This window comes from Antrostomus carolinensis, unplaced genomic scaffold (assembly GCF_000700745.2).
Source record: "Antrostomus carolinensis isolate BGI_N321 unplaced genomic scaffold, ASM70074v2 scaffold6032, whole genome shotgun sequence".
NCBI lineage: Eukaryota > Metazoa > Chordata > Aves > Caprimulgiformes > Caprimulgidae > Antrostomus > Antrostomus carolinensis.
In genome coordinates, this window is record NW_010298830.1 from 39,012 (window position 1) to 53,498 (window position 14,487).

The 14,487-nt window shown below is 39.8% G+C and overlaps 1 protein-coding gene across 1 annotated transcript in view; it reads right to left on the reverse strand.

Moving 5' to 3' along the window:
- Positions 1-9,860, reverse strand: part of PRKCD (protein kinase C delta) — a gene marked incomplete at its 5' end in the record, with an annotated part of 14,804 nt that extends 4,944 nt beyond the window's left edge. Inside the window, 10 exons of the mRNA XM_029083644.1 lie at positions 940-1,002; positions 2,555-2,646; positions 3,362-3,535; positions 4,201-4,334; positions 5,811-5,907; positions 7,093-7,193; positions 7,765-7,894; positions 8,262-8,347; positions 8,990-9,021; positions 9,704-9,860. Of these exons, the coding sequence (XP_028939477.1) occupies positions 940-1,002; positions 2,555-2,646; positions 3,362-3,535; positions 4,201-4,334; positions 5,811-5,907; positions 7,093-7,193; positions 7,765-7,894; positions 8,262-8,347; positions 8,990-9,021; positions 9,704-9,860 (1,066 nt within the window). The remainder of the gene's footprint in view (positions 1-939; positions 1,003-2,554; positions 2,647-3,361; positions 3,536-4,200; positions 4,335-5,810; positions 5,908-7,092; positions 7,194-7,764; positions 7,895-8,261; positions 8,348-8,989; positions 9,022-9,703) is intronic.
- Positions 9,861-14,487: the final 4,627 nt, after the last annotated feature.

Consider the following 14,487-nt stretch of genomic DNA (forward strand, 5'->3'; position numbering starts at 1 on the left):
GCTGATGACAGCATATCCTGGAGTTTGATCCTTTCTTGTATAAAAACCTGCAGGAGGCAGTGGGAATACAGTTGGGTACATCAAGTACCTTCCTGGGTTATGACTGCCCCTCTTCTCTGAGGGGCAGACAGGCTTGTAAGAATCATCTTTCTTCACCAAGGAGGATTCCTGTGATTTCATCCTCTTTACAAATACTTTTTTACTAGTATCTGACTTCAGAAAATTGCTTTAAAGGATGGATGCTCCAACAGATGCTCCCTGTTTCTATAAAGGGAGATGGATAACACCAGATGTTTTGGGGCACGTTTACCTAAGGCCTTGTGTAACGTGCTCTGAAGCACACAGCCATTATTCTTTGTACCTGTCTGTTACAGGGGTAAGCACTACCTGAGCAACTAGTTACCAAATGCTGCTTTGAAGCTGGGGAAAAGGCTGGAGAAAGGAAATTGAGAGAAAAACGTTTTAAAAAAAAATCCCCAAACTTCTAATCTCTTATAGCCTGGGTATTTACAGTAAGAAGCAGCTGATCAGGACTGGCCCCTGATCTTTCAACCTCGTGAGGCAGAAACATCAATGCTGTGGTTTCAACGGAAGGCCAAAGCAGACCCCTTTCACCTCAGTGGTTTTCACAAGGCCAGTAGGAACTGATGGCCTTAAGGACCCTCTGCCTCGCCTCCAAACTAAACTCATGATTTGAAGGTAGTGTTTAAAAATAACTGAAACAAAACTGCTTTTGTGTAGCATAAATAACATTCCATCACTCTGGTTGCCATGGAAAAGACACACAGATACAGATTCGTCTCGGGCATGTGAACGCCCTTGGAATAGCATCAGCTCTCTGACAGACAGCTTTTACTTGTTACATCAATCAGTAACTCAAAGATGCATGAAGTGCTAAGACAATTCACAGGTCCAACACTAGAGCTGGTTGGTACTCACCTATAAATAATGCCTTTGCTGTGAAGAAACTGTAACCCACATAAAATTTCAGCTCCATAAAACCTGAAAAGACCAAAACATCTTTTTATCTGTCTTGCTCAGTTATAACACAGTCAGTGCAGCTGGCCAAAAGCTGCTGTAAATGTCTCTTAATGGAGTGAGGAATATTGTACGCTTCTTTAAATACCAGTATACCTGTATTGATAGAGCTGGTTGCTGTTCTCTGCAAGTTAATGCCTTCACCAGACATCTGTAGTGTCTAATGCCAAACAGTAGAGGGGACACAACAACAACTTGCCTTAGTACTTCATTGCACTTCCATTAGGGAACGATGTCCCTTTCCTACTCTTTAATAGTCTTTATATGTTTTCAGTGATACACACGTGCCTTTTGAAAGCCAGCTACTGGGAGGTCAATACTCACAGGATTCCTTTAGGAGGGGGACTAATGGCTAAGTTGACCTCAGCTATTTCCCTCTGCACCTGCCCAGTTGCAACAGACGGACTGAAAAGGAGCATCAATTCAGGGCCATTCTCCTCAAAAAATGAGATGATAATCCAGAGGATATGAAGGAAAGTGCTAAGAGAATGTTTCCCCCTGCTCCTAAAGTGTATTAAAAGCTTTTTTAAAAAAATTGAACAAATCTAAAACTATTTCCACTTCTGTATAGCAGAATACATCTTGACCCAAAACTTCAGCAATGGCTCCAGAGGATGCCAGGAGCGGCTGCCAGATGCACAGATGTTTGCTGGAATGCAGGTGAGCTGGAGCAGCTTGGTCCAGATTTTTGCTGGAAGAGCAGGAAGGGAGCTTGCCCTGACCTCTAAAGCTGGTTGCTACCCAGACACATTTTATGCCAGACCCCTTGAGCTGATCCCTTCCAGTCAATGTTCCTCAGTACCGTGCGCAGCAACAGAATTAATTTTCCAGTCTGGTTATACAGTAGCACTGGTGCTTACCGGTGGGTCCACTACCCTGCACTGTTACTTCTAAAGCCTTGCACGCACTCATTCAATGACACAACTCAAACTGGGTGAGAGGGGTAGAAACTGACCTAAAAACTAAAAAAAATTACGATAGGTAAAGTAAAAATAATACAATATTTTTGCATCTTTTAAATCTTCAGCTCCAGTGATCTTTAAGCCATGGGTAACTGACACAATTGCACTTGCTAAACAAAGAGCTTCCCCATTTCATTGGTATCTTTTAGAACGTGCAGGTTATCCATCACGTCAGCTTAGCACTACTAGTAAGTAATGTAGGTATGGATTTTTTTTTCTCTCATGCTGTTTCCCCATTTTTCCATCCAAACACTGTCCTAAGGAACACTGAAGCTCTACTTTTGCTTTGTGTTGCTGGCTCATGTTGCAGTTTACTTCACATCTCTAGGTACAAGCATCTCAAAACATCACACTGCTATGTAAATTAAGAAAACGTAACTCCACATGCCATTAAGTGAGCTACAGCATTGTATTAAATCAGAAATACCTTTTCAATCATCAGCCACTGAAAGGTGAGTGAAAGATTGCAGGTAAGTAGTGCAGAGCTAGAAGCAGTGAAACCACAGAGACTAAAATCATTCACAGAAATAAGGACTGAAGGGGTGTGGACTTACGTTGCTCTGTAGAGATCAAAACGCCCCTTGTCTTGTATGTGGAACATCAGGTCTCCCCCATTCAGGAACTCCATAACGAAGAACAGATGATCCTGTTTGCAAATAACCAGAGAATGGAAAAATTACTGATGCTATTGCAACCATAGATGAAGTAGTGATGTGGCCAGTGGGGACCAAGCAGCCACTTTTCTCCTCTCCTGAAGTATTTCTCTATTTCATGCACCCCTAAGAGTGTACATGTACAAGGCTCCTTAGAGATTTGAGCAGCCTGGTCTAGTATTGTAAAGGGAAATAGCTGATCTTGTATTCTGTGGATTTCTAGACTTAATAAAAATAGACATATAAACAGACTTAGTAACTGACTTCTACCTGTGACAGTCATCTTTTAGGCTCTTAGAGATTTGAGTAGCCTGGTCTAGTATTGTGAAGGGAAATAGCTGATCTTGTATCCTGTGGATTTCTAGACTTAATAAAAATATACATATAAACAGATTTAACTGACTTCTACCTGTGACAGTCATCTTTTTCCCCCCCCTCACTGAGGGTAAAGCTAAGATCAAGGATTTAATATAAACTGCCTCTTATTCTAGATTGCATATATGATCTCCTGATCTCATTCTGTTCCCTACAATGTATGTGGAGGACATACTCACATTAACTTTCCACAAGGCCTGTGAACTATTGCACAGAGCACAAGAAAAGGAAATTTAATTCTTGCATCACTAAGTTACTTTCACTTGACTGCTGGTAACAGCATCCATTAAAATTAAGAAGCTGTTGTGTTGCTGTTGCCATGGGGCTGCTTACCTTTGTCTGAAACGTACAGTAAAGGTGTGTGAGAAATGGATTTTCCCATGCAAGTGCAAGGACCCGCTTTTCCACCATGGTACATTCCACATCATCATCTATTAGCACCACGTCTTTTTTCAGAGCTTTGATAGCAAAGAATTCGTTCTTTCCTTTCAGCTCAGCAAGCAGAACCTACAAAAAAAATAAAAGCTGAGATTACAGCATGTAAAAAAAATGGTTATCAGTAAGGGAAAGTCACAGGTGTTTACAGCAGGTGCAGTGACAATTAAAACTATTTAAATGGGAAAGATAAGTGGGATTTGGGAAAGTGAAATTGCATAAAGATGAGGAGACGGGGCGTAAGGACCACACAACACAGGCACAGCAGCTCCCAGGGCAGTTCTGTCAATGTCTTGTATGAACAGAAGACATGTAAAGCCCGTTCCTTCACTGGAGCTGTAGTTTCACAGACAAGAGTGGACAGAATCTGTGGAGGTCACGCTGCTCTGCCACATCTCCCCCCACCACTGCACTGCAGCATCATGAGGCTGTTTCTATACAGAGTGTGTGAGCATAAAATACCCTTTAGCACAGTGGTGCATGAAGGGTAATTCCTCTGCCTCGATAGTAAATAATTACAAAATTGTTGTGCCTTATGAATCACTTTTGAGTTTGGACAAGATTCAGGTGATGAATTTCTAGTGTCTTTGACAAAGATGGTTATATTCAATTCCCTTAAAAGATTATCTACCCGAGTGGCTGTAACAGTAAGATCTTTCTGGTTACCGGAAATAGCCCATCACAGTGCAGAGATCAAGCAAGGCAGTCACCTGAAGTTCTAGTTGTTTGTTACATACCTTTCCAAAACTTCCTTTCCCTAGTACTTTATGGAAGACAAAGCTGTCTATGTTGAATTTTCTCCTGCTTGCAATTCGTAACGCTGTCTTGGGTGTGTTTCCCTCCCAGAGTTTATCGTACTCGCTGCCATCTGCTAATTGAAACAGGGAGTTTAAAGTTCAATATATGCAGAAAAACTGCATGACTCAGATCCCCCGCTAAGAATTAAGTAGTGAGATGCTATTGCAGTGCATCTGCTGCTGGAATACTGGTGAATCTAAACATAAGGGTCAACTCCTGTAGTTTATAACAAAGCGTAAATTGCTCGAGCGTACCTGATAGTGTTGGATTTTGAATTGAATCTGTGATTGTTTCTGGTGCTGGATTTCAGCAATACTTGATTTAAAAAAAAAAAAAAAAAAATCAAAGGCCCTAACTTTCCCCTGTATGAAAGATACAGAGCATAAAGTTGGAGAAAAAGATACTTTACAGGGACTGCTCATAAACAAAATATTTATCTTGTGTTAACAGAGCAGGCCAGTCCCTCAGCCTACGCTGACAGGCCATAAAAAGATCTGATTTATGCCCAATGCTCGCTAAGAAGCATGATCATCAAGGCTAATCCTGATTATATCCTAAAATTAATAACTGTATTTTTTTTTTTAATCTCCACTGCATAGATCTGCTGGGTCACCAACAAGACACTGATGATAATCATGAGAGGATATTAGGTATGCCCCATAAGCTGCACAGCATCTGGAATAACCCAGGGAGGAGTCACAGTGGCTGCACCCTGACTTAGTATTAAACCAAACCACCTTTGCAAGAGGTTTTTATTTTATTTTATTTTTCTCTGTCCTGGCAAACCAGAATAACTATGATAAGTAATATCAAAATAATTTTCTTACTGGGCACATCAACAGAATTAGTTCAATGTGTGGATGAATATATACAATCCTGTACCACTCCAAAACCACTTGGTATCTCTTACTGAGCCTGGTGGTTTCCATCTGGTAAGAAGTTACTTCTACTGTTGCATTTATTTTAGCATAAATTATCATAAGTTAGCAGTTACAAAAATAAGGCTTATACAATGCTGGAACTCTTTTAGCTATACTAAAAAAAATATGAAACCTTACTCTGAACCTGTAGAGATAGGATTCCAGGTACTACTAAAACTATTTCAGCTGTTCAATCTCATGTAGTATTTTGGCTACTAACATCCTAAAATAAAGAGTACTTGTAACTGGTTTCTAATGGTTTGTGACCAAATCAAGATAAGTAGCAATGTGCATGGCATTTCAGTTACAGGAGGGAGGGAAGCGTGTTGGATGCGTGTGTCTGGTTAGCAAGGCATCCTCCATCGTGGGGAACTGCACTGCAGGGAGTAAAGCATTTTGCAGAAAGGTGGGTATGCTCATGGGCTAAAAACACAGGTATTTGTCAAGAGTATGTAAATATTCTGTGTGGCCAGAATGAAGGTAAAAAGAAATATATGTGTATATGTTTTTTAACAGTGCTTATTAAAATAATTGTCTAACATAAGGCAAGAATAACTAACTACTCAAATTGTTAGTTTGTGTAGTCTGGTAGGTAAATGGATAAATTAAAACACTGCAGCTTTTCCCACCTGCTGTGTCTCCTCCTGGAGCTCTAGGTTTCTTATCAAAATCTTGATAAATACCAACACTTTCTACAGATCCAGAATCTGATCTTCGTGTAGATTTCTGAGGAGAAAAGAAACATTTGAAATTATATTTGCACTATTACTTTAGAAATACTCATAACAACAGCTGTTAAATGCAACATGATGGCAGTCTAAATTTTTCTTTTTAATTATTAACTCCTAGTACATATCTTTTCTCAAGAAGTCTGGTTCATAGACTATTTAGCTACATATTTTACAGCTTCAGACCAGCCAATTGCTTTACATCCTTCACTGTGAGAAAATAAGTCACTAGAATTCCTGAACAGCCCACACTGTATTGTTTGCTGCAGAATTATTAAAGGTATAATGGTTTGAATCCACAGTGGGAAGAATTTAAACTGTGGGAAAATGTCTCCTTGGATATATGTTCATCTGAAACAGGAGATGGAAATCACAGTCCTGCTTCAGACATGCTGAAGTCATATCTGTGTGTGACATCCATCTTTAGCATATGGAAACAAATTTTATGTATGGAAGATCCCCGAGATCAAATTTTAGTAATGAAAAGATCGAGCTTTCCTGTGTTGTGAAAGAGCTGGTGCAGCAGCTCTCACTATTTCCAAAGTAAGTATCCTGGGAAAGCTTAGGAACTCTCAGCTCAGAGGAAATACTGTTGGCTTTTGTGATATATTTTCCTATTTTATTTCAGAGCATGTGTCTGAATCTTTATTTGCAAGTCAGAAGTCAACCACAAGAGACAGCCAGGCTGCAGCAGGAGATGAACAATGTAAACTATGGGGCTGTGGTTAATTCCAGAGGAGTTTTCTGTGTGTATATATCAGATTAATAAAAATTGAGAATATCTGTTATATTTTGCCTTATTTATTTAATTTTAGCATTCAAGTGCAATTCTCAAGTTGAGGCACGGACAACCAGACTTTGGCATTACGATACCACTGTTTAAACAATGAATGAGAAAGGGGGAGAATAACCTTGGCACCGGAGAAGAACAAAGTTCGATTTCAGGAAACCACAAATCTTTTAAAAATTTATTTGTTAAGTAGGATTTTTCCCCCCAATTTCAACTTCAGGCTATTGACATCTTTGTTAGTCTCTTTTTGGGTCTAATTAAAAAGAGAAAGCTGTTTGCATTTCCCCTGGTCCAAACTCGGTTCCCCATAAAAGTGACACAGAAAAGATGAAGTAAAAACCCCCAAATGCTCTGAAAACAACTAATTACCTGACAAATGGCAACAAAGCATACCTGGCTAACTTGATTTAAAGCTTCAGCTAGCAACTTCTGGTTTATTCCACATAAGTTTGCCACCTTCTTCTGGCATTTATGGTGCACATTCATCCCACATTCTAAAAGAAATGTAAGGATGGTTATACAAGCATCAGGAAAATACTGTCTGACATAACAACAAAAGGGCTGTTTCTCTGTGCAGTTCAGAAACCTTGATGTAAGATCAGATTGGACATGGATCTATCACTGTTAATAAAATTGCAGTTTTAATCTTTAACTCAATGAAGGCTACAATAATTGTTCAAAAGGAAAGAAGTCCAATCATCATTACTTTCTTCTCAAAATCTGTTACAATAAAGATAATTTTGTCTTTTCGTGGGAGAATTACAAAACCAGTATTTACAGTAAACACTTTCACTACACATTTAGGTGTAGTCAGACTCACCAAATCTCAGCTATTCCCAAAGCAGTAATTTTGATTATACTTAAGATCACCCCTCCACAGCACGTTTTCCGACTGCATTAGCAGCTCACCGTGGCCGAGCTGTCTCATGAGCCAAGTGCCTATTTGCACCCGTACACAAACACAGAGGCTGTAGCAATGGATAATCTCTAGGGAGGAGTTGAGGGGGAGAGATTACTCTGGAAGAGCATGGAGAGGTCCCAGCTGCCCTCCCTGCTCCTCTGTACCTTCACATTTGAGTCCTTGTTTGACCAGCCCCCAGAGCAGGCTGCCGCAGTGGTCACAGAAGGTTGGGCTCATGTAGTTGTAAACTTTGAAGCGATGAGGCATGTCAATGTTGAAACGTTCCTTCTGAAACTGAGGGCAGAGAGAGGGCTGAGGCACTCTACCCAAAACAGGACCAGCTTCTTGCAGAAAATGGCTTAGATATTACAAAGCTACAACAATTTTATCTCGAATACATCAGTCTTAACATCTCTCATCCATCAGGGGAAGAATCTGGCCATCAAATACTACCCACCCCCTTGCAGGGCTCTTAATTGCTTTTCTTGCTTTAAAGTTTCATCCACTACACGTTACATACAATCTTCACGAGAAGACAGTAACTTGGGTTGTACAGCCAGGCACCTCCCAAATGGACTTGGCCGCTTCTATACAAGGTTTTGTTAGTTAAGGAGTGTTTAATTGCATAATTACACTCTAAATGTATTGTTCCAGCTCTTACCATTGTGTCCCTGCTGTTGGCTGCAGTACCAGTACACCTCCCAATGATTTTATCAATACACTTCTTATGAATAGCAGCATTGCATTCTTCAAGACATGCACAAACAAAAAAAGAGGATTCCTTCAGATAATGGCATGAGGTGTTCACATTTCATAGCATAATGTGAAAAACACACTTCTTTCCAGCATACTATATAGACCAAGATCCAGATGATGACATTTTAAAAGCAGCTTCCCCCCATTTTCTTTTACATGACCTCTATTTCTAAACTAAATCTGTCACCATTAGAACATGTCACCAGCATTTGTTAACAGAAGGACAATATCATGCTTTTGAGTTTTCCCCTTTGATATCGCCCCTGCTGTTTGCAGTAATGCACAGGCATCCATGCTAAATCCAAAGTGCTTTTTAATTCAGCTGTAAAATTCATCAATAATTGTAATTATTTTTAGAAAAGGTTTAATAAAAACAGCTCTCAAGTGAGTGCAACTTTTCAACTATATTACACACGAGAAGACTAAGTCTAACTCTTGATACTAAAAACTCAGGCAGGAATCATTATTAGACACCCTTAGGTTACTGTGCAAAACTGATGTTTAATATCCACTACTACCTCCAGCGATGATGCACTGTGCCATGCGTATTTCCAGAAGATTTTTCAACAGTAACTATTAAATCTACAGGTTAATGTGGAAAGTAGTAGAAGAAAAAGCATAAAATTGACTTACGCCTGCATTTGTATCCCTGCTTGTTGAGTCCCCTGAAAAACAAATGATAAAGAAGGAAATCATAAAAGTATATATTTGTTGGAGCAAAAGGTGTGGGGTTTTTTTATTATTTTTACCACGTCAGCCAATCAATCCTTTGCCTATGGGAATATTTGTTCCCATTAAAAAAACTGGTCTAACTTCTGCTATTCAGAATCTCCTCTTAGGAAGGCAAGGTTTAGGAGATAAGGTAGTGTGTTTCAATAGACCAGTAAATGAGGAGGGAAACTCGGAAAACACAAGGTTTCAATCACATGGGAAACCCTCCTGATCTGACTTACTATGAAAATGCTTTACTATGCCAGAGATCCAGCTTCTTGTTCTTGCTGAGTCTTTGCTATCAGCCACTTCACGTCTCAAAGTCTGAGCATTATTTGCTCAGATCTACCCATCTTGCTCTTTTGTGAAAGAACTGTTGTTGACCACAGGTCAGATCTCACTTGATGCTGATGAATTTTTGCCAATTATTTCAGTGGCAAAAATGTTCAAATTCTATTTTTTAACGTAGAAGAGACAACCATAGTTCTTAGGTATAACAATGCTCCTAGTGAATATATTATTTCCATTTCCCAGCACATGAATTTACACGTCATGTTTTGTCTCAACATACCTGAAGCAAATTTTGCAATTATTTTGCCTTTGTGGATGGGGGGAAGCTTAATGTTTCCTTCTTACCATACAAACTCTTTGCAGACAGAGCAAAATGTAGGTTGTCCAAAGAAGGTAGCAATAAATTCATGATTTTTGATGTAGTGGATTTTGGCTTGCTTGATAGCTCCTCTCCTGTTGATAGTTACTGTCCCCTCTTCTTCCCTCAATGACTGTTTGCAATCTAAGGGGGAGACAAGAAGACATGCTTTCAATACTTTAAGGTACTACAAAGATTAATATTTGCTTCTCCAAAACATTCAGTTTGTTTTTCTGTTTCAAACTTGTGTTTCTATTTATTTTACATGTGCATTCTGCAAACTTGCAGTCCAACAAGGTTGGAAGACAAGCATGCACTGCTTCTTAAGACGTCTCCATGTCCTTGTTTGCAAGCACTTCCCTCTCCTGCTCATTCAGAAGCTGCCTTCAGCAAATGAACTGAGAGGAAGAAGCAGGAATGGAATGCAGTCTTGCTAGAGAAATGACAACCACAGTTGTTTCTGGAAAAAATAAAAGCTTCTATACATTATGGGATTTATGTGCTTTTATTGGAAGCAAGAGGGTCTTTTCCTTCAGCAGACGCCTTTTCATACTGCTGCTCTGCGTGCCCTCCTGAACCAGGACTACAGGGGAAATGCAGGTGAAGTGCTGCAGGACCTCCTGAGTCACCACCAGACCATACTACTGTAAGATGGGTTTCTTCCAGCCTCCAGGATCATTAAGCAGTGAGGACAAATGAGATTTTCCATGAGACATTTCCATTATGCTATCTCATAACAACTCTTGGTGCTATGTCTATCAACATGCCACACTTTCATTCCTCTCCCCTCATAGCCCTCATGGGGTTACAGTATATAGTCCTATACAATGCTATAGCAATAATAGTACATACTATGTATATACTGTAGCATCTAATACTATATACACAGTAATTACATATAGTAATAGCCAAGAAATAAAACAACAAAAATATTCTCAGGCTCTGAGTCCAACTGCTCACACAGGTTCTTCATTACATGTTATAGTTATTTCCACTCATTTCCAAGGAAGCTTCCGAGTTTCTCTTACACAAATGAGTATTTTATGTCTCAGTCTTTCAGCCACAACTCAGATTTATAAAGTCTTACTTATGCATTTTGAAAATAATAGAGGAATTTGTAACAGAGGTAACCCCATTAAGGTATATCAAGAGAGAGATTGGGTAACTGGTAATTTAACCCTAGGACATGTTTCTTGTCAACAGGAAGGAGCTGTTGAGGAACAATCCCATCCAGCAGGAAAAGATAAAGGCTTAAATCAGCAACAGGAGCTGATCAACTGCTAACCACATCAGCTGTGGCCAGCAGCTTGTGGATCCCAGTCTGGAAGCAATGTGGCCATGGTTTAGGGTAACAGGAGATTGCCATTGGCAGGGAAGGAGCTTCCACAACAAGAGACTAAGGAAAAAGCCAGAAAAACATTTTTCCCATTGTCATACAATCAGTTTTTATTTGCCCCACTGCATTGCTGCTGTTATCAATATCAGTGGGAGCTTTGATTTTTACACTGAGAGGAAAAGGTTTGTTGCTTTTGCCAAGTCAGACTGACCGCAGTGTCTGAGCTTACTGCAAAGTTACCCAGGAGCTCTGTTTTTCTTGTTGCCTGCACTCAGTTTTTGTCATTTTTTTAGCTGGCTACCACCGCTGCTGTTCCAACAGACAGCTGAACCTGGAACACAATCTATCATTTGATACCATTTTGAATGTCCTGAACTAATTTATCAGTCACAGCCCACAGCAGCCAGATTGCAGCAGCATGTACTATCTTGGAAAAGTAAGGACAATGTCAGCTCAGAGATTAAGGAAAGATTAAGCATATTAATGAAAAGAAAGATCAAAAAAGGTCCCTGGGTTTTGGCACTAGATATTAATGCAGTTTTCTGAGAAACTGGCCATCTGGTTCAGAGAAAAACCCATCCTGCCCCCCCCCCAAAAAGAGCTCACAGCATGCACCATGACACCCTGGCACTATGTACACCACTGAGCTACCTCTTCCCCTCCAGGAACAGGATTAATTTCTGCTGTTCAAACAGGCTACTGAGTTCACCCAACAAAAATTCCCATCAGCTGCTGCACTTGAGCTTGTCAAAGTCTGCAAACAGTGCTATCTCCGTGTTTAATCCTGCTGAGCAAATACACGGACCTCACCCACTGTTCCTCAAATGCTCCAGCGAAACCACGCACCGAGATGTGCACGCAAGGAAAACGACGCTGTTGAGAGTCAGTTATACTTCATATTGTTGGCTGTGTGAAAAGGATGTCTTCATAAGGGTGATTTAATTAGTAACAGCAAGAAAGCAGAGAAAGGCATGTTGCTTTATAGAATGCTTTCTGAGGAGATAACCTGTGATGGAGCAGATGAAAGGACAAAAGCCTCCCTCCCAAAGTCTGTAACGCGAGCAAACCAAGTGTTTAGTGAGGAACTAACAAGGATTCACTAGATGAACAGGACACAGCTTCTCCTCATGCTGAAATACTTGTAGCAATTTAGTACTGCTGATACTGTGTGCAAAATTCTCTGACAAAACTTGATCAGGATATGGGAAACTGTGGTGTTTCCTCCCTGTCTGGAACACTGGCATTGAACTTAATACAAATATGCGAGACTGGCATCTGCTTTTTGGCAAAGTAATGAATAAACTAATCACTTAGATTGTATAAAGAAAAAAAAAAAGAAAAATAAGAGAAAACCACCCCACTTTCCTTAAACATATTTTAAATGTAAAGAATCCTTGAGCACAGCAAAACTTCAAAATCCGCATGTGAGAACACACAGTCTTCACAACCAGCTGCCTTATTAAAGATCTTTGCCAAAACCAACCAAGTATAGCTGAAAACATTTTTGTATGCTTCAGAAGAAGCTGAGAGGTTTGGACAGCAGCCCTAAGTCAAGTGTACCCAAAGCTGAGATGGCTCTGAAATGACAGTGTTCATGTCAATTTATTACGGACATGTTTAACAAGTTATCTTTAATGTGTAAATTACTTTTAATGTGTATTGCTCCAGAAGTTTTAAGAAGTTCAGCCAACCACAGACTCAACTGGGGGATAAAGCCTTTATTTCAAAGATGCAGAGAGAATTAACAATTGCAAGGAAGTAAACTTCCCAACAACTGTATGGATGCAGCGTGGAGATGGGGGGAGGAAGAAACACAAAGGGAAAGCCTTTGCTTCCCATTCCAAACAAGCCAGGATTTCCACAGATGAAACACTTGTCCTGGGCCAGCACATGGTCAGAAACTGTCATGTACAAACCAGCTGAATCAGCAACTACAATCCAGGTGACCTCTGTGGCCTGGACCTGAAATTAATGATTTTGGACCCAGCGCACACCATTAAACATAATCTATTTCCTCTATTGAGAGCTGTGGTTAATATTTATCACTGACACATTGTTCATGTATTTCAAGGTCCCTTCCCAAAACTTGCAGCTAATCTGACAAAAAGCACCCAGAGCTCCTTCGTGCCGTATATTCATTAAGAAGCCATTAAGCATGCCTGTGAATTGACACTGCAATTTTCCAGAAGTGCTGTAAATATACCATTGTATACACTATTTAATTGCAGCACCAATTAATTTCCTTTCTGAACATTTCACAGTCCTTACAGCCACTGACATAACATGCAACCCAGAGTCTGGAAAACATTTGCTAAAACAATATTGCTAGGACTCTGCTGAACTGTAATAAACCTCAAGGTGAGATGTCAAATTGTCTCAGTTGAACCTCAAAAGTTCCAAGGACAAATGAAAAACAACCTCCAGAATAACTCTACTAGACTTTTAAAAAGAAGGAACAGAAAAAAATATTTACCACCTTCAGAGTTCATTTTTCATTTTAACTTGCTCATTTCAGGGTTCTGTTTGTTAACAGAGGAAAGACAGCAGCGCTACTGTCAGAATCCAACAACTGGGACTTTACTTCAAACAGGGACAAGCAAAATATTTTCTGAGCTAACTGGCTGCTCAACTTAAGATTTTCCTGAAACTTTATAATAAATTACAAAATCTACTAACATTTCTGTTCAGTGTTCCCTTCTACTGTTCTACTGCCTTGCACTTGGCTTTGTTTGAAAGTTAAGTGTGCCTTCAGGTCAAGAAAAATATTAATCTCGCAGAGCAATCATTAAAAAGGAAAGCTTGTTCCTCACAAAGGAGACATTCCTGGTGTGAACTGTCTCAGAGAAAAACTGCTTGTTAACCTGGCCCTGGAGAGGATTGCTTTACACATCATCTGTACAAAAAACCAAACCAAAACCAAAATCAAAGGAAACACACCTACAAACATTTACGGAAATACAAGTCTTCCCAAAGTCTACATTCCTATGACATGGACTTGCTATGCTAAATTTGTCATCATCACAACATTTCATTTACATGCAGACTACTAGTATTGCTATGTATTTCTATCTTTTTTATTTTTTTTTTTTAAATAACTGCATGATTCTCAGTACTTGTGCATTTTAAACTGCTAACAAATATTTAAGTAGCAATACCAGTAATTTCCTAGTGTACAAGCCAATACTATTTGCTCTCCAAGCTGGCACATAATCTCAAATTACCTACCTCAGCCCCAAGCATATGCTACCGGCTTCAGCGTGATACAGGCAAACCAGTGCTAGAAACTCAGTAGGACCTTTATTAAAAAATTGTGTATACTGCATGCACCTGGGTTGGGGCAACCCCAAGCATAAATACAGGCTGGGTGGAGAATGGATCAAGAGCAGCCCTGAGGGGAAGGACTCGGGGTGCTGGGGGACGAGAAGTTCAACATGA